Below are 19,429 nucleotides of genomic sequence, written 5' to 3'. Positions count from 1 at the left end.
GTCAACTGACTTTTGTTGTGTAAAATCAAAATGATCCAAGTGTCAAACAATATGCAATTCGCCAACAATATGCAATTCACCAACAATATGCAAATCACCAACAGTATGCAATTCCTTAACAGTATACAGACCATGCAGTTTAACCATGCAATGCAATATAACAACTGCCACAACAGATTTTGGCAACCATGGCTACCATCTACGAATTACCATCCCGTGTTTGGTGAGTTAAGTAATGTCACATTGTTTTTTATTGTAACATCTATGCACGAATATGAGGGAAACTATTTGAACCATGATATTCGTATTAACATTCTTTGGTCATATCAAGTTATCCAGTTAATAATTGCTCTGTCTTGAACACTAATCTTATAAAACTCCTAAACATCTCCTCGAAGGTAAAAAAGTAATTTTTAGATGTTCTGTTACCATTTTTACATCCATCATGTAGGTGACAATTGAATTTCCATCACCTGGAGGTTACATACGATATTTTGTGCATTACATAATTTTGATTTGTGTCACTATTGTTACACTATTTTCATTTTTTTAGTTATGTAATTTTATTCTAGTCATGTACATGTAGGTTCAACGCCCAAGAGGCAGTTGAAAATTCCAAATTCCTCGATGGAGGGGGGGGGGGTCATTCTTAACCTAAGTATTCTTCAAATCTTCAGTGACTTCAGTGGAGAACCTAATGCACATTTGCTTATCATGCTAAATACCACCTTCTATCGAATGTCTCTTGTTTTGAGTGATAGCGTAACTTCATCTATAGGACTGAGATGCCAGATCACATGGATACATACCATGGATCCTTGGATCAAGTAGTAGTAGTAGAAGATAGAAATTCTCAATAATAATGAAAAGTTCAAGTACTATTGTAGGCATATAGTTTGTATCTATTTACTTTTGTACATAATTATTTGGTTTGCGAAGCAACATTTTTGCAATGCATAAGTAATGCTTCGCTTTACCTTGTTCTTTTTGTTTAGGTAACTTTGAAAATGCCTACATATTAGATATCTACTGTTTAATAGGCAGATAAGTGACTGACCTCTGTAATAGTAATAGTAAATTAACTTACAGACATGGGTATGCATTATTTGGTTTGCGAAGCAACATTTTTGCAATGCATAAGTAATGCTTCGCTTTACCTTGTTCTTTTTGTTTAGGTAACTTTGAAAATACCTACATATTAGATATCTACTGTTTAATAGGCAGATAAGTGACTGACCTCTGTAGTAGTAATAGTAAATTAACTTACAGACATGGGTATGCAAAAAAACTCGGTGGTAAAACAATTGTTCTGAAAGACAATTGACTTGTTTGTTTTCCAAATGAATCTGAAATTTGATGGTTTTTGAAAAATTCACATAGAAGTAGATATTGTTAAGACAATCTCAAACTGACGGGGGAAAATGTGCACATATGTATTGCATATTCATAGTAGTAATAATTATTGCTATTTTATCAAAAATGAACATTTCATTGTTTGTACCACTTTAATTCATTTGATATTTTTCTGTCGAGTAATATTACAAGTGTTGTGACTTGTGAATTATATGAAATTTTTCGCAGAACAATGGAATGTTTGAAATTACTTTGTAAATCTATATCTATAGGTAGCACGGTAGTTAAAGAATGTAAGATTATGGGCATGTTTCTCACAATTGTCTTTTGTTCGGTGTGTCAATTTATTTTCAACTGAAAAGTGACCTCACAGGTTCATATTTTTATGGCGGTGGTTATAGGCTAGTTAATAATAACAGACATAGACTTATCTTGATATTTAATGCGGCTATGTGGATTTCACACTTTGGCGCTATGAGTGGCCGTTCTAAAATGTCTTACCAATAGAATATTGTGCTATTTTCTCAAGCGTTTAGGTATTAACGAGAATCGACCTCAAATAAAATTGTATGTGTAGTAGGTAGTTACCTATAAATAACATAGAGTATATGAAACAATGTATCTATAAGATAATAATGGCTGGAATGTATGTTTAAGTAAATAAGCAAGAACCTGTTGTGAGTATGTCGGGATGTTTGTGTCTGCTTTTGCTGTTTGTGTCGCATTTGTGAAATTCTTCGTCTGTGTCCACATTTTTGTCGTCCAGTGGCGTAGCGTTATTGCCTTTGTAATTACTATTTTTCTCTTAAATAGATGGAGTGTGTCGTAGCATTTTGGGTACTTTTGAAACCACCTACTTTGTATACAAATCTACACATAATGTTTCTCAGATGTCATATTGATCTTCAAAATCTTTAGCAACGCATTTCTCCTTTTGATCTATTCTTTCATTATCTTTTTATTTAGTTTCTCATATTTACTGTGTGTTTGTCGTTTCCTGCTAGAAATGGTTGTCCAATTCCCAAGTACATATTAAATGAACTCCTCCTAAATTATGCCGTGATGGATGTGTACTTGGAACTTGGAAGTGATTGTTAAATTGTTAATGCCTATAAATGTATAAAGGAATAAGAAGATTATAATGTAGGATGAATGAATATCCTCGTAGGTCCCAAATCCAAATCAATATAAGAAAGAGAAGAAGAAGAAGATGAGGAATAAAAGTAACATGACTTAGCGGTGACATAAGGAATAAGAAGATTATAATGTAGGATGAATGAATATCCTCGTAGGTCCCAAATCCAAATCAATATAAGAAAGAGGAGAAGAAGAAGATGAGGAATAAAAGTAACATGACTTTGAAGTCCAAAGAGATGCCCAAATCATTAACTTCCAAAATAAAACCAGTTTTGGATGAATTTGATTGAAGAAGTTGGAATTTTAATGCATTACGAGAGTTGGTTTGGGATTTGAATATTTTATTAGGTTTAATAGAAACAGAAAAGTACGACATGATATCTGTCGAGAAATTTCCAAGTTAAATTCCCGTCTTGTCTCCTGAAATAGTGTCATGTGGGCAGATAGAAGTGTTAATATTTGATAAACTATGGAAGCCTCATTATCATATATCCAAATAATAACATTATTGAAGAATTTACCATAATGTGTTCTGATACTTCTGATGTACAAGATGTAGGTATTTGCAAGTCTTCTAATTGACCTATTATTTACTAATTGCAAGTGGTTGAACGGAATTAACCGCTTTACCCATTTTAGTCGACAGTTTGAAATTAGCAAATTATTTCTAAAATGTTCCTTTAATTGCATGCATCTTTAAACGTTTACAGTGTCTAATTTCTGTGATAGACCATTTTAACCTGGAATACCTGGATGGCACTAAAACGGCAAAAGTAGTATTCGAATACATTTGCATTTGCATACTGTGTACTAAAGTGTGGTGATTGTAGTGTCTAATTTCTGTGATAGACCATTTTAACCTGGAATACCTGGATGGCACTAAAACGGCAAAAGTAGTATTCGAATACATTTGCATACTGTGTACTAAAGTGTGGTGATTGGTCTGCATCCGAATAACCTGAAACTAAATTAGAATTCAATAGCCATATTGTATTCTGTTGTTATTTTGTTTACTTATGATGTCCCCTCTAGCATCCAGTTTGAATGAGACATAAGATAATATCCTAGGAATCACGTCTACTTCGCCTTGATTTTAATTCTGACTTCTCAAACCTTTTCTAACCCTAACAATGAAATGAGATTCTAACTAATTGATTGATTGGTTAGATAAACCCCAATAGTAACGTATGTTTACTTGATGCTACTTTACAGCGGAAGTTCCTGTCACTTTGTCACTCGAACGAATGAGTTTTGGAACTCAGTATCAGAAATCAGAACCCTTCCTAGATATTGGTTCAATATCGGTCCGACATATTCAATATTAAGTGAAAGATTGATCCAATAACTACGCCTTGTGATCTGTTAGGGTCCCCAGTGAAAAAGTAATTTTTCAGCCAAATAAATGGTCCGTACCTACTACTTGTGTATAAAACGTGACATTTCCGTTGTCATGTTGATTCCACATGTAATAATTCATACGACCATTCACCTAGGAATCAGTGTGCAAATTATCACAGGATCGATTCAACCAAATCACAATCGGATCTCCTGATTACAATCATGATCCGGTCTAGACAACAAACAAAACTTTACTGACGAAATCATTGGATGGGCCTCACTAATGACCGGCAATCTTATTAGTATGTATACCGTAATGCTACTTTAGCGACGTGCCTTGTGTTACACTAAACACCATGTCCGCAACGTATGATGTTCATCGGAGGATGATTATCGACAGATTGGGAGTCCTTTATATTCCAAAGTCCTTATCATGAAATGCAAAGTTCAAATCGGCCTGAAAGTTTCTTCACACGCTCAGATCAATAAACCTGACCTCAGGATCCTCCCGTGATATCTCGGTGAAAATAACTGGTAAAAGACCCCCTCAGAACTTATCCGTTTTTGCAAAGAAAATGTACTGGAACTTTAACGTTTGCTATTTGAAAATCAAAATCTTTGTCTTATTAATCTGTATTGCATTAATAGTTTCTTTACATTTCTCCCTTAAAAAAAAAAAAAAAAAAAAAAAAAAAAAAAATCAATTCGTTTCATTATCAAAATCAAAAGATGTCCGGATATCCCCAATCAATTATGATTTTATGATTGTTAAATCACCCTGCCCATTGATGATTTCGTAGTCAAATCACTCGTTCTAATAGATGTCCGGAGGACACCTCTAAACACGACATGACTTCTCACGGCATGGACATGGACACCACAGGAAATGTCCGCTCAGAATGTTAAAGACACGAGTGCACAAAGCTCATAAGTGTCAGGACTCAGGAAGGATATCCGAGCGATTTCATGCAGATAGGAGTGACTATTGAGTGGCGAAGGATTTAAATTGAATAGCCCGTGAGTGTTTGGTGGTCAGGCTAGAACCCAGCTAGAGATCGATGGACCTAACTGCTCGGACAACCACATGGAGTAGAATTCCTTTGAAAATATTCGCATCTATCTTAATGGGCATTTCATCTTCTTTCAAAACAACTACAACTTCAAAAGGATAAAAAACTATTCTCGTAGGTTATAAAAATGTTTAGACGGAAAGATGCATTCAAGGAATTTCATGTCCTTTTGGTCTGTAACTCTGTACCTACCTACCAACTTGCTTTTCTACTCAATAAATTTAATATGCCCTTCATTCTCATTCCCCCAATAGTTTTGTTGATAGTGTGACTGTTAGGACTTGAGTTTTCACCCTAATTCTAATGAGCGACTATCAGTGTCACGATACGTGTCCCCCTATCCTATTTCCCTATCATTGGATCCTGATGGCTCATGGGCTTGTATTATGAGTCATGAGCCATGTTGTTCGTACGTCATGTCCCTATGTCATTGCACTATCAGTCGAGTTCATTGATTGAAACTGAGAGATGTAAACAAACAAGTCACCTTCTTTACCTTTTCCTTCGGACTGGCTACTGTGTTACTCAACAGAGGTGGAGCACTATCTTTGTACTGTACGTTGCCTTGTTGAGAATGCTCCGAGTTTCTTTAGGTTTGGAGATATTTTTTTAGAACTTTAGAACAAGGAATGCTCTACTATGTTTTTGATTAAAATGGTTATTGATCAGTGAACGAAAGTTTATTTCGTAGAGTGGTGTATTTCTGCTGTCTAATCATTTATGGCAAGTGATACTCGTAGAAGATGCTTGAATCTGTGATGACCAAATCACAGTCAAGTCTCGCCATATATTTTTTGTCCAATCCATTTTGTACCAAAGTAAAAGATATATAAGGTTTCATCAGATTTTCAAGATATTGGCACATTCCTATCTGATGAATTCACGAGACTTGATGAGTGGATGACTAATGTGTAATTCTAATAATAGGTCATTATCGTTAGTATTAGGTTCCCATTCTTCTTGATTTATTTCGTGTTAAATATGATGGAATTCACTTCATTCTACATTGGTGAAGAGAAAGAAGAATGGCGTTCAAGTTGCATGAAATGATCTCGGTATGGTCTGTTGAGTATTTGAAGCTCGCGACCAGCATAATTCACACTGGTGCGAAATCTCATTCGTGTGTTGGTTTGTCTAGAGGTGTTTTACAAACAATGCTCGGGTCATAAATCGCAATGATGTGAAAGATTGCATAAATGGTTTTGCTTCACCTGGTGCGCATTGCTTGAACCATGAATCATACCTTCATGATTGCAGTTGTACGGGACTTGGGTGTTTGTTGAACATCTCACCTCACTCTGGTTAAATCGTTTTCAACTTTGAGCTTGAAACTTGACAAGATTGTTTCACACCGATGAAGTCAGTGACCGATACTGTTCTTCAGTCTTCACCAATGTTCTTATGGTTAAATCGTTTTCAACTTTGAGCTTGAAACTTGACAAGATTGTTTCACACCGATGAAGTCAGTGACCGATACTGTTCATCAGTCTTTACCAGGTTTGCACAGTCAGAATATTCTTATTTGACCATTTATTTTGATTAGTCCTGAGGTGTACGTCACGATTTTTTGTTCGTGAAAGATTAGAACAATCCCCCCTCCCCCTCAAAATAATAAATTGTGAAACAATAAATTTTCTGCCCTATTTGTAGTACTCAAAAATATTCAACATCTAATAATCACCTCTATGTATATGGTACGTACATATGCCGCTCCCGACTATGGCAGTGTGGAAGGCTCTTCTCATTTCCAATCCTTCTGCTTATTTGTATTTCAATTATTTCATGCCTTGGTTATCAAAGAGGTCAAAACTTTTACCTCATTATGTGATACCTTGATAGCTTTTGTTCTCGTTATAATTTTAGTTATTTCGTAGAGTATAGCATAAGACCTGTATTTTTCATTCACAAGTGTTTGACACTATCGTAAAATTAGGAGCTAACCAGCCTAGTTACCTTGGTTATCAAAGAGGTCAAAACTTTTACCTCATTATGTGATACCTTGATAGCTTTTGTTCTCGTTATAATTTTAGTTATTTCGTACAGTACAGCATACAAAGAAAGACCTGTATTTTTCATTCACAAGTGTTTGACACTATCGTAAAATTAGGAGCTAATTAGCCTAGTTTTGATACCTTGATAGCTTTTGTTCTCGTTATAATTTTAGTTATTTCGTAGAGTATAGCATAAGACCTGTATTTTTCATTCACAAGTGTTTGACACTATCGTAAAATTAGGAGCTAACCAGCCTAGTTAGTTCGGTAGCGCGTCTGCCTTGGAAACGCTAGGCCGCGGATTCAATTCCCGACCGGGGCGGATTTTATCCTAAACAGATAAGGTTCGTTCTCAAAACGGCTGAGTTTCTCCTATCCTGTCTTCCTTCTCCCCCCGCTTTCGGGACGGACCTTAGCAATTACAGTTCCCTCTATTAAAAAAAAGCTTAAATAACACTCTGATTAACTAGAAGGCAGTTTACCATGAAATGCTATTTTTTAATTAATATTTAAGGAATTTAAGAAATTTTAATTCAATATTGTTTGGGAGTCGAATAAGTTTGAGTTCCGCCCAGAAAGTTTTTGTTCTCATGAACTATGATACTTGTACCTTGATAAAGATAAAATTCCCGGACAAGCTTCGTGTTCCATCCTTTACCAATTTGTAGATAAGTCTCAAGTTGGTTTTGTTAATTAAAAATCATTCTGAGGGTTTCGCTTAAAATTAATAACCCGAGGTTTATTATAAATTTGATATTAGATTGAACATATTTTAGAATGTTTCTTCCATTATCTCTTTATTGTATGCACTTATCAACAGCCTCTGTTACATGGTTACATGTAATATTAGGGCAATGGGAATCCTACGTTATCGTTAGTTGGACTTTTTGTAAGACTCTGATTTTAATCAAACGGAAAAGAGTACCTCCTTCTGTATGTAGTAGAATAGGTAGTTATCTATAGGTGATTTTTTATGAACACCGAAAAAAATCAGTAGGTATTTATTTTTTAGAAATCTCATCACACCTTGGTAAAAATAGGTATAGAATTATAGATACGTACTATACACAGTTTACAATGATCGTTCAGAAAATGTCAACTGCTTTGTAGTAAAGCACAATAGATCACGTCCTCACAATTTAGTATAAATGGGCGATAAATAGCCGGCTTGAATGCTGTCAAGATTCATCATTAATATTGAAAACAATGACGATTGTGAACCGTCCAAAATATTGACAATATCTAGGATCTAATGGATAACTGTTTTGGTTTGATCAAAATAATCAAATCCCATTTTCTACATATTCCACATGAAATTTAATAACTATCTATTTACATGTATGTATAAAACTGACTTCAATAAATTCTTTGTTTCAACTCATTATGAAATACATATTTACGTATGAGGTTAAGATTCTTTAAGAGTTCAAAGACTTGGTAATGTGACCAATAACTACCGATCACGTCATAACTAGGTTCTGGAATTTTGATTAATTTTAACTAACAATTTAAATATTCGAGGGAATTTCAAATGATTAGAACTAATGGATTGTGAGGGTAGAGTTCTCAGGCAATTAGTAAGGTACTTAATATACATCTATTAATTTGTACATGTTTCTAATGTCAATAATCCTATTTTGTTTGAGGATTTTTTACATTCCAATAGTCGCGGCACTTGTAACTGCATTATTACTTACTTGGAAGTAGAAACTCTAGGTATCTTTCTCTCTTTCCCACCCTCTTTCTTTAGTAGCAAAAATTATCAAAATTATACCAAATCCTTGCCTTGTGTCAAATAAAAATTGGCAAAATTGTACCGAACCCTTGTGTCAATTTCTAACTTGTCATTTTCGCTCTATTGTTTCAGAAGAGGCCCGGCCTTTGAATTTCAAATGCAAGGATGTGTCGGCCAGCAGCGTCAGCGGAGGCAAATGGAAGAGGGAAAAGAAGAGTAGGCACATATTAGCTCCGCCCCCCGACTATGCAACACACCATGCACAAGCCAAGCTCAAGTAAGTTTCTAGTCCGTCCGAATTATTAACAGAACTTTATGTATGGTTGATTCAAAATTTAGAGGAAAATGGACTTTTTTTTCTTTAATTTAAACCGGACACTGGAGAAGTCCTGAAAAAACTTTGGTTTTTCCTGCGTCCTACCCCTTCAATCAGCAATTAACACAAGAGGAAGATTGGCAGAACTGAGACATGTTGTGCATTTGGCTTCAAACATAAGTAATATTCGCCGAGGTTCATGAAAGTTATAGCAAAATTTCATTGGACACAGTCAAACAAAAGTAGCCCTTTGGAGTGATACATCATGCTTGTTTGTTTGTTTAATGTTAAAATAAAATCTCATCTTACGTTTTAGGTATCTTGTTTGTAACATTAAATAACCAATGTGTATTTTCTCTTCCCGATTTCAGCAGTATTCCGGAACCTCTACCTCTGGACATGTCTAGAAAATCCCGCGGTTCCCCGCCCCCCTACACCGCCAGTTTAGCAAGTAGGACCACCACTACAAACAGCAATACCTCTAGTAATGGCAGAGCCTCCGTCATTATATCTTCGGCATCTAGCTCCTCCTCCTCCCCACCCTCGCCTGGTAAGTAGTCATTCCCTTTCACCAACCTCTGTGGTGTAGTGGTTAGCGCGGTGACTTCGGATCTGGAGGTTGGTAATTCGAGTCCAAGTCAAGTCATAAAATTTAGCGTAGTGCATTAAACAGGGAACGACATTTGTGACAAGCATTTATGCTTAACACAAAATTCCCTTTTTTTTTTTGTCATTCCCTTTCAAGATAAGATTTGTTCTCGGAACGGCTGGTTTTCTCCCTCTATCATGAGATTTTGTTTCGATCCAGCGCGGAATGTAGGTATTCTCTCTTATCCATGATAGGGAGAGAATACTCGGATAAGACAGTCTAATTACAATCCAATGATATATTCTCACTATCCAAATAAAAACAAAAACAATTGTTCCATTTGAAAATAAATAATTGACGTTTATTGGAAGATCTACGAATGATAACTCAGTGAGGATAATAGACAAGATTTCTTATGATCTAAATTAGGTGCTTGAAAACTTACCGGAGCTAAAGGTTGTGGTTATGTACCGGGTTGAGTTGAGACAGGATATTGTTTCTACAGTTTGGCATGGGAGTGGTAACTTAAAAACTAGGTTAATTTACCAACCTTGCCTATCCCAACCCCAACCCGGTACATAACCACAGCCAAAGTTTTACAAGACTGAAAGAGAATTCCCAAAAGTTCAATTTTACTCTTTACCTCTCCATCTGACCTGATGTTTTCTCTTTTCCTCAGGTTCCGATCAAGGTGGCTCCAGTGATCCGGTTATTGACGAACATTTCCGAAGATCTCTGGGCGCTGACTACCTCAATCTGTACAAGAGTACTTCACCTTCTCCCACACCCTGTGACTCTGCCCTCTCAGGTGAGAAATATGATTTAAACAGAGGTTATTTGGTATTGGCCTTTGGCATTTGTAAAGGTAGTAGTAATTTTACATACTTTCCTCTACTAAATCATGAACTCAATATATGTATGTAGTAGAATAGGTAGTTATCTATAGGTGATTTTTTATGAACACCGAAAAAAATCAGTAGGTATTTATTTTTTAGAAATCTCATCATACCTTGGTAAAAATAGGTAGATACGTATTACATAGTTTACAATGATCGTTCAGAAAATGTCAACTGCTTTGTAGTAAAGCACAATAGATCACGTCCTCACAATTTAGTATAAATGGGCGATAAATAGCGGGCTTGAATGCTGTCAAGATTCATCATTAATATTGAAAACAATGACGATTGTGAACCGTCCAAAATATTGACAATATCTAGGATCTAATGGATAACTGTTTTGGTTTGATCAAAATAATCAAATCCCATTTTCTACATATTCCACATGAAATTTAATAACTATCTATTTACATGTATGTATAAAACTGACTTCAATAAATTCTTTGTTTCAACTCATTATGAAATACATATTTACGTATGAGGTTAAGATTCTTTAAGAGTTCAAAGACTTGGTAATGTGACCAATAACTACCGATCACGTCATAACTAGGTTCAGGAATTTTGATTAATTTTAACTAACAATTTAAATATTCGAGGGAATTTCAAATGATTAGAACTAATGGATTGTGAGGGTAGAGTTCTCAGGCAATTAGTAAGGTACTTAATATACATCTATTAATTTGTACATGTTTCTAATGTCAATAATCCTAATTTGTTTGAGGATTTTTCACATTCCAATAGTCGCGGCACTTGTAATTGCATTATTACTCTCTTGGAAGTAGAAACTCTAGGTATCTTTCTCTCTTTCCCACTTTCTTTCTTTAGTAGCAAAAATTATCAAAATTATACCAAATCCTCGCCTTGTGTCAAATAAAAACTATCAAAATTGTACCAAACCCTTGTGTCAATTTCTAACTTGTCATTTTCGCTCTATTGTTTCAGAAGAGGCCCGGCCTTTGAATTTCAAATGCAAGGATGTGTCAGCCAGCAGCGTCAGCGGAGGCAAATGGAAGAGGGAAAAGAAGAGTAGGCACATATTAGCCCCGCCCCCCGACTATGCCACTCACCACGCACAAGCTAAGCTCAAGTAAGTTTTAGTCCGTCGAAAATATTGACAGAACTTTATGTAAAGTTGATTTAAAATTTAAAGGAAAGTGGAAATATTATGTTATTTAAACAAAACTCTGTAGGATTCCTGAAAACCCCTTGTAGGGTTGGGGGCGTCATACCCCTTCAAACGGCTCTTGTACCATGAAAACAAGAGAAATATTGGCAGAACTTGGACTCAAAGAGTGCAGTCGGTTTTCTGACAAATAAGTAATATTCGCTGGAGTTCACGAAAGACAGCTAAATTTCATTGGACACAGTCAAACAAAACAGTTGGAGTGATGCTTGTTTGTTTGTTTGTTTAATATCATGCTTGTTTGTTTGTTTAATATTAAAATAAAATCTCATCTTACGTTTTAGGTATCTTGTTTGTAACATTAAATAACTAATATGTATTTTCTTTTCCCGATTTCAGCAGTATTCCGGAACCTCTACCTCTGGACATGTCTAGAAAATCTAAGGAGGTACAGGTACGATTTTTTCCTTTGTCAATAAATTTAATTAAATATAAATTATTGATAAATTCGCATGTGAGCAGTCTATCTTATGTGATTTTTCACGCTGAATGGAATGGTGCAACTTCTTGTACTATCCGACTTACAGTTGAAAAGTTACGAGTTCGATACTCCCCCTTAGTCATCCAATTTCACTAGTTACTCACTTGTATAATTCTATCGTAAGGTTTGAGGCTGGGTTTGGCCAGATCTGCAGGTCCTCCTGGTCTTATCCTATTGATGAACACTCCTCTCTCATAAAGTCCATCTGATACACTGAACCCAAAATCCTCGTATATCAGATCTTTCAACAGGGTCACCTAAAGGAATCAACACGGAAAAAATCTGAACAAAGGTAGAAAGGTGTCTCTACGTCACGTGACGTGATAGTAGTGTGTTTCTACGTGACTTGATAATAGTCTATCTCTCTCTCTCACACTTTTTTCTCGTCACACAAATTGATAGTCTGTACTCTGTATAGCCATCCAAAAGGCATCATTATTACCAATATACAAACTATTTCTTCTTTTAATTTTTTATGACCGGAAGTGGCAATAATTTCCTGTTTTCCACTCCTAAATGTACCATTTTACCGGGAACAAAGGTTACTCGGACAAGGACTCTGTTGTTTGAGTTTCCCTTTTAAAATAACTTAATCCATAGTAATAAATCTCTCTGATAACTCTTTAAGCCCTAAGGTTTAGGGTAAGCCTTTTTAATAATAAGCTTACCTGAAAGACACCCGGTAGGTCAGAAGGACTTTTGGTTCCCTGTCGACTTTGCTTGGGGTTGCCGTTGATGAATGTGTTGAAAGAAAACTCGGGCTGTTCCAGACACATGGAGTTGTGAAAGATAGGCGTCGTGGTTACCATGAGACGGGAATCATCGTAAAAGTACACACTGTAATAGAACAATTCATGAAAAGGTGAAAATGACACCTCCACTAATTCCTATGAACATTTTGAAGATCGTACATTTAGCGTCTCTACTAATCTCATCAATTTTAAAAAAGGGGAAATGACATTTCCAATGTTCCCCATGAATATTTTGAAGCTCGTGAATTTGGAGTCTCCACCAATTTCAAAAAGGTGAAAATGACATCTCAACTGATTCTTATAGCGTCTCTACTAATTTCATCAATTTTAAAAAAGGGGAAATGACATTTCCACTGATTCTTATGAATATTTCGAGGATTGGGAATTGGGTGTCTTCACTAATAATTTTGAAAAATAATATCTCCACTGTTCCCCATTAATATTTTGAAGATCGTGAATTTGGAGTCTCCACCAATTTCAGAAAGGTGAAAAATTGAAAATGACATAAGCCATTTTGATGGAGGGAACTGTAACTGCTAAGGCCTTATCGTCCCGCAAGTGAAGAGAGAAGGAAAACAGGATCAGAAAAAGTCAGTCGTTCTGAAAACGAACCTTCTCTGTTTAGGATAAAATTGATAAAATCTGCCCCGCTTGGGAATCGAAACCACAGTCTTTAGTCTTTCCCTTTTAAAATAACTTAATCCATAGTAATAAATCTCTCTGATAACTCTTTAAGCCCTAAGGTTTAGGGTAAGCCTTTTTGGCCAGATCTGCAGGTCCTCCTGGTCTTATCCTATTGATGAACACTCCTCTCTCATAAAGTCCATCTGATACACTGAACCCAAAATCTTCGTATATCAGATCTTTCAACAGGGTCACCTAAAGGAATCAACACGGAAAAAAATCTGAACAAAGGTAGAAAGGTGTCTCTACGTCACGTGACGTGATAGTAGTGTGTTTCTACGTGACTTGATAATAGTCTATCTCTCTCTCTCACACTTTTTTCTCGTCACACAAATTGATAGTCTGTACTCTGTATAGCCATCTCTCTCTCTCTCTCTCTCTCTCTCTCTCTCTCTCTCTCTCTCTCTCTCTCTCTCTCTCTCTCTTTCTCTCTCTCACACTTTTTTTTTCTCGTCACACAGATTGATAGTCTGTACTCTGTATAGCCATCCAAAAGGCATCATTATTACCAATATACAAACAATTTCTTCTTTTACTTTTTTATGACCGGAAGTGGCAAGGATTTTGCGATTATGTTCGCGGATTTCGCGATTATGTTCGCGGATATCGCGATTATGTTCGCGGATATCGCGATTATGTTCGCGGATTTTGCGATTATGCTCGCGGATTTCGCGATTATGTTCGCGGATTTGGCGATTATGGTCGCGGATTTATTATTATGAATTATTATTTTAAGTGGCTTGTTAGAAGGAGCAGTAACTGCTAAGGTCTTATCGTTCCGAACGTGAAGAGAAAAATGAGATAGGATAGGAGGAAGCCGGCCATCCCCAGAACGGTTCGTTCTGTTTAGTGTTTAGTATAAAATTCGCATCGGCCAGGAATCGAGCCCGCTACTTAGCGGTTACAAAGCAGACGAGCTACCCTCCAAGCTAATCAAGCTGGCATTTAATTCCTTATTAGGTCCCTGACGAAACTCGAAACACCTTGTTGCTTTCTTTTCCAATAAAGAAAATGAGAAATCTCAGACTAGAAGTGAGATGACATCTTTCCAAGTTTTTCATGATGATTTATCTAAAAATAATTAAAACATAATATTGCCACGTGATCAACATGCTGGCCACTTTTGACTCATATTTTCGGAACCGCTTCAAAACATATGGAGCTGAAAGGCCAAATTTTAAGGTCTATTTCGATTGTGACACTAAATTTTGCTGTTTAAGCTTCATATGTTTTGAAGCGGTTCCGAAACTATGGCCACTTTTGACTCATATTTTCGGAACCGCTTCAAAACATATGAAGCTGAAAGGCCAAATTTTAAGGTCTATTTCGATTGTGACACTTAAATCTTGGGCTTTATGCCCCTTATGTTCCAAAGCGGTTCCGAAACTACGGCCACTATGGACTATGGAGTAAAAATTTTAAATTCTCAAATTTGAGTAGCATATAATTATCTCGAACTTTCTCCATCGATGTTCTCGTAATAAATCACATAATGTCTATTTCGATTGTGACACTTAAATCTTGGGCTTTATGCCCCTTATGTTCCAAAGCGGTTCCGAAACTACGGCCACTATGGACTATGTCACTATGGAGTAAAAATTTTAAATTCTCAAATTTGAGTAGCATATTATTATCTCGAACTTTCTCCATCGATGTTCTCGTAATAAATCACATATGATTGACTATTTACAGGGTGTTCAACCTAAAAGTTGAACCCCATAGGAAATTAACCCGTAAAATCAGTTTTTGTCCCACAAAAGTCCCCAGTACACTTTCCGGGTCTACTAAGCATTCTTTCTTGTGTAAATTTTGACGAGGAATCGATTTGTGCCAGTTTCAAGATTGTCCGACTTACAGTTAAGGCGTTACAGGTTCGAGACTCGGCGAATTCAAGAAAAAAATTCCGTTCTTGAAAAGGCCTTCAACAATTTCTGTTAAAGATATTTGAGCTGTCAAAAAGTCATCCCTATGTGATTTTTCACGCCAAATCGAATGGTGCTACTTTGAACACTATCTGACTCACGGTTAAGGAGGTACAGGTACGATTTTTTCCTTTGTCAATAAATTTAATTAAATATAAATTATTGATAAATTCGCATGTGAGCAGTCTATCTTGTGTGATTTTTCACGCTGAATCGAATGGTGCAACTTCTTGTACTATCCGACTTACAGTTGAAAAGTTACGAGTTCGATACTCCCCCTTAGTCATCCAATTTCACTAGTTACTCACTTGTATAATTCTATCGTAAGGTTTGAGGCTGGGTTTGGCCAGATCAGACTCGGCGAATTCAAGAAAAAAATTCCGTTCTTGAAAAGGCCTTCAACAATTTCTGTTAAAGATATTTGAGCTGTCAAAAAGTCATTCCTATGTGATTTTTCACGCCAAATCGAATGGTGCTACTTTGAACACTATCTGATTCACGGTTAAGGAGTAGTAATGGCAGAGCCTCCGTCATTATATCTTCGGCATCTAGCTCCTCCTCCTCCCCACCCTCGCCTGGTAAGTAGTCATTCCCTTTCAAAATGAGTTGGTTTCAAGATGAGGTTCTCGGAACGACTGGCTTTCTCGCTCTATCATGAGATTTTGTTTTGATCCAGCGCGGAATGTAGGTATTCTCTCTTTTACATGATAGGGAGAGAATACTCGGACAAGACAGTCTAATTACAATCCAATGAGATATTCTCACTATCCAAATAAAAACAAAAACAATTGTTCCATTTGAAAATAAATAATTGACGTTTATTGGAAGATCTACGAATGATAACTCAGTGAGGATAATAGACAAGATTTCTTATGATCTAAATTAGGTGCTAGAAAACTTAACGGAGCTAAAGGTTGTCTAATTCGAGTCCAAGTCAAGTCATAAAATTTAGCGTAGTGCATTAAACAGGGAACGACATTTGTGACAAGCATTTATGCTTAACACAAAATTCCCTTTTTTTTTTTGTCATTCCCTTTCAAGATAAGATTTGTTCTCGGAACGGCTGGTTTTCTCCCTCTATCATGAGATTTTGTTTCGATCCAGCGCGGAATGTAGGTATTCTCTCTTATCCATGATAGGGAGAGAATACTCGGATAAGACAGTCTAATTACAATCCAATGATATATTCTCACTATCCAAATAAAAACAAAAACAATTGTTCCATTTGAAAATAAATAATTGACGTTTATTGGAAGATCTACGAATGATAACTCAGTGAGGATAATAGACAAGATTTCTTATGATCTAAATTAGGTGCTTGAAAACTTACCGGAGCTAAAGGTTGTGGTTATGTACCGGGTTGAGTTGAGACAGGATATTGTTTCTACAGTTTGGCATGGGAGTGGTAACTTGAAAACTAGGTTAATTTACCAATTTTGCCTATCCCAACCCGGTACATAACCACAGCCAAAGTTTTACAAGACTGAAAGAGAATTTGTTGAGACAGGATATTGTTTCTACAGTTTGGCATGGGAGTGGTAACTTAAAAACTAGGTTAATTTACCAACCTTGCCTATGTTGAGACAGGATATTGTTTCTACAGTTTGGCATGGGAGTGGTAACTTAAAAACTAGGTTAATTTACCAACCTTGCCTATCCCAACCCCAACCCGGTACATAACCACAGCCAAAGTTTTACAAGACTGAAAGAGAATTCCCAAAAGTTCAATTTTACTCTTTACCTCTCCATCTGACCTGATGTTTTCTCTTTTCCTCAGGTTCCGATCAAGGTGGCTCCAGTGATCCGGTTATTGACGAACATTTCCGAAGATCTCTGGGCGCTGACTACCTCAATCTGTACAAGAGTACTTCACCTTCTCCCACACCCTGTGACTCTGCCCTCTCAGGTGAGAAATATGATTTAAACAGAGGTTATTTGGTATTGGCCTTTGGCATTTGTAAAGGTAGTAGTAATTTTACATACTTTCCTCTACTAAATCATGAACTCAATATATGTAGGTAGAATAGAATAGAATAGAATAGAATAGAATATACCTTGTTTATCCTGCCCGAATAGGACTGAAAAGTCCCTTTACCCTGGAAAATATTAAAAGATGTCGTTTTTCTAAGGAGATTTGAACGAAAACCCATAACTAACCCCTTAAACTCTAAAAATAGTTTAGAAACGAATGAGAGGAGTAAAAAGAGACTAATCTCAAGTTTAAATTTCCCTAACAAGATGTTTATTTGTTCTTCTTTCCAGTGGATGATCATTTCGCCAAGGCTCTGGGCGATACTTGGATCAAACTTCAGGAAGCGGAACACAAGCGATGCAGTAGCCGATCTTCAGATGGTTCCGATATAAAGCCGTTGAAACGGAACCCCACCTCATCTTCATCCTCTACAACTTCTACCCTCTCCCCTCCTACCTCACCTCTCACGAGGCACCCTAGCCCTGGGGCTGTGCCCACCTAGACCTTAAGCTCACCTTGTATATAAAACGAGCCGTGTATATCTGTATATAACTTATACATAAGTTTTCATACTCGGTCCTGTGTATCAAGATTGTTGGCTTGGGAGAACCAATAGCGAAATAAAGTTGTTGGACATTCTTGATTTTTTGGCAAAAAATTGGTAATCAAGCACCAAAAATGATGGTTAATTTGGATTAAAAACTATATACGGTTAACATTTAAACGTATAATTTTCAATATAAATCGAATATAAAGAATGTCGAATCTTGTAACTAATGCTCTAACTTCATTCAGTAGCTCATGTAAAATACATAATTATTATCTGTATCTTTTACTTTTATGATGTCATCCCAGTCCAACAATATTTATGCAGGATTTTAAGATTAGAAATAATTTCTTGAATTGTACTTTTGTTTCTTTGCATTGTATTTCATGAAAGATATGTTTTTTTCAAAATGGGTGCCTGTCTGACTTTCAAGAAATTCGTTTCAAAAATTTGAACATTGGCTAAACCAGTTTATCTTAAACTAAGTTTAATCAGATTAATATCCCTTGGTACAAAATTGTGTAAGGTTTAAAATTGAGACAGATTGTTTACGTATTTTTGCTCTTCTTTTTGCAGTATTTGTTTTTCCCTACATTTTAAGTGCACTTTTGGTGTGACAAAGCAATATAAATTACTGTGGGTTTGGATCAGAATGTTTGTGCCAGAGTAATCGTTTCATACAGGGTGATTATTTAAAAAAGATGCACCATGAATATCAAGTACCAATAGAAATGTAGTAAAACGCAAAAAACACGTTCTTTTTTTATCTCGAGAGAATTGGGAGACTTTTTCCAATGGTTTTCAAGTTTTTAACATTCGTAGAGGCGCGGCCCCAGAAGGGTCATGGCATAATTCACAAATTTTCTACCGAAAAAAGTCGTAAGAATGAGACGTCCACAATCAGTCTGGCACATTCATTCTGTTCTCGCGAATGGTCGGCAAGAATTTAGAAATTTTGTGATTTTAATTTAATTTATATACATAGGTACATACCTACAAGAGAAATTTTCATTATTTCTATTAAAAAACATACATCGAGTCATTTGAAAAAAGAAAGACCATCTTTTTATTGAATCTCTGAATTGGTTTTCCTATAGGATTTGCAGTAACCTATGGACTTTTATGTAGCTGACTTACAGGAGTAGATAATTTGGTGTTCATCATCTGTCGAAATTCAGCACTTTTTTGTTTTCTTCAGGTTTGGAAACTTCACAGTTTGTTCCCTGCAAGTGGGGAAAAAAATCGGATTTTAGTAATTTATTCGAGTTCATTTCCAAAGATTTGTAACGGGTGGTTGCACACCCGTTTAACATATTTTACTGGAGATGGAGGCTGGAAAAGTGAGCTATTCACATAAGAATTCGATAAATAATACCATGTTTCCTGTTTTACTCCATTCACCTACCTTGGAAGTTGCTATGGAGGGAGATTCGGAGCTCCTTGGGAGTTGTCTCATCACGGTG

The 19,429-nt window shown here is 36.1% G+C and overlaps 1 protein-coding gene across 1 annotated transcript; it reads left to right on the top strand.

The window, feature by feature from the left end:
- Positions 1 to 6: 6 nt before the first annotated feature.
- On the top strand, positions 7 to 19,022 carry LOC103513024 (endochitinase A-like). Its single transcript, XM_026826329.1, has 9 exons — positions 7 to 223; positions 8,757 to 8,901; positions 9,312 to 9,490; positions 10,209 to 10,445; positions 10,926 to 10,937; positions 11,368 to 11,512; positions 15,961 to 16,025; positions 17,225 to 17,353; positions 17,710 to 19,022. Exons 1-9 carry the CDS (start codon positions 31 to 33, stop codon positions 17,919 to 17,921), a joined length of 1,317 nt encoding a protein of 438 aa, XP_026682130.1. The 5' UTR covers positions 7 to 30; the 3' UTR covers positions 17,922 to 19,022.
- Positions 19,023 to 19,429: the final 407 nt, after the last annotated feature.

This window comes from Diaphorina citri, unplaced genomic scaffold, assembly GCF_000475195.1.
Source record: "Diaphorina citri unplaced genomic scaffold, Diaci psyllid genome assembly version 1.1 scaffold912, whole genome shotgun sequence".
Lineage (NCBI taxonomy): Eukaryota > Metazoa > Arthropoda > Insecta > Hemiptera > Psyllidae > Diaphorina > Diaphorina citri.
Note: the sequence above shows the minus strand (reverse complement) of the source record. Positions and strands in the feature narration are given on the sequence as shown.

Bases quoted from the DNA above. Each gene is read 5' to 3' on its own strand.
- LOC103513024 (XM_026826329.1), top strand. From the start codon at position 31: ATGATCCAAGTGTCAAACAATATGCAATTCGCCAACAATATGCAATTC. The intron at 224-8,756 runs GTGAGTTAAGTA...CTATTGTTTCAG, and splicing joins GAATTACCATCCCGTGTTTG to AAGAGGCCCGGCCTTTGAAT. The intron at 16,026-17,224 runs GTAAGTAGTCAT...TCTTTTCCTCAG, and splicing joins CTCCTCCCCACCCTCGCCTG to GTTCCGATCAAGGTGGCTCC.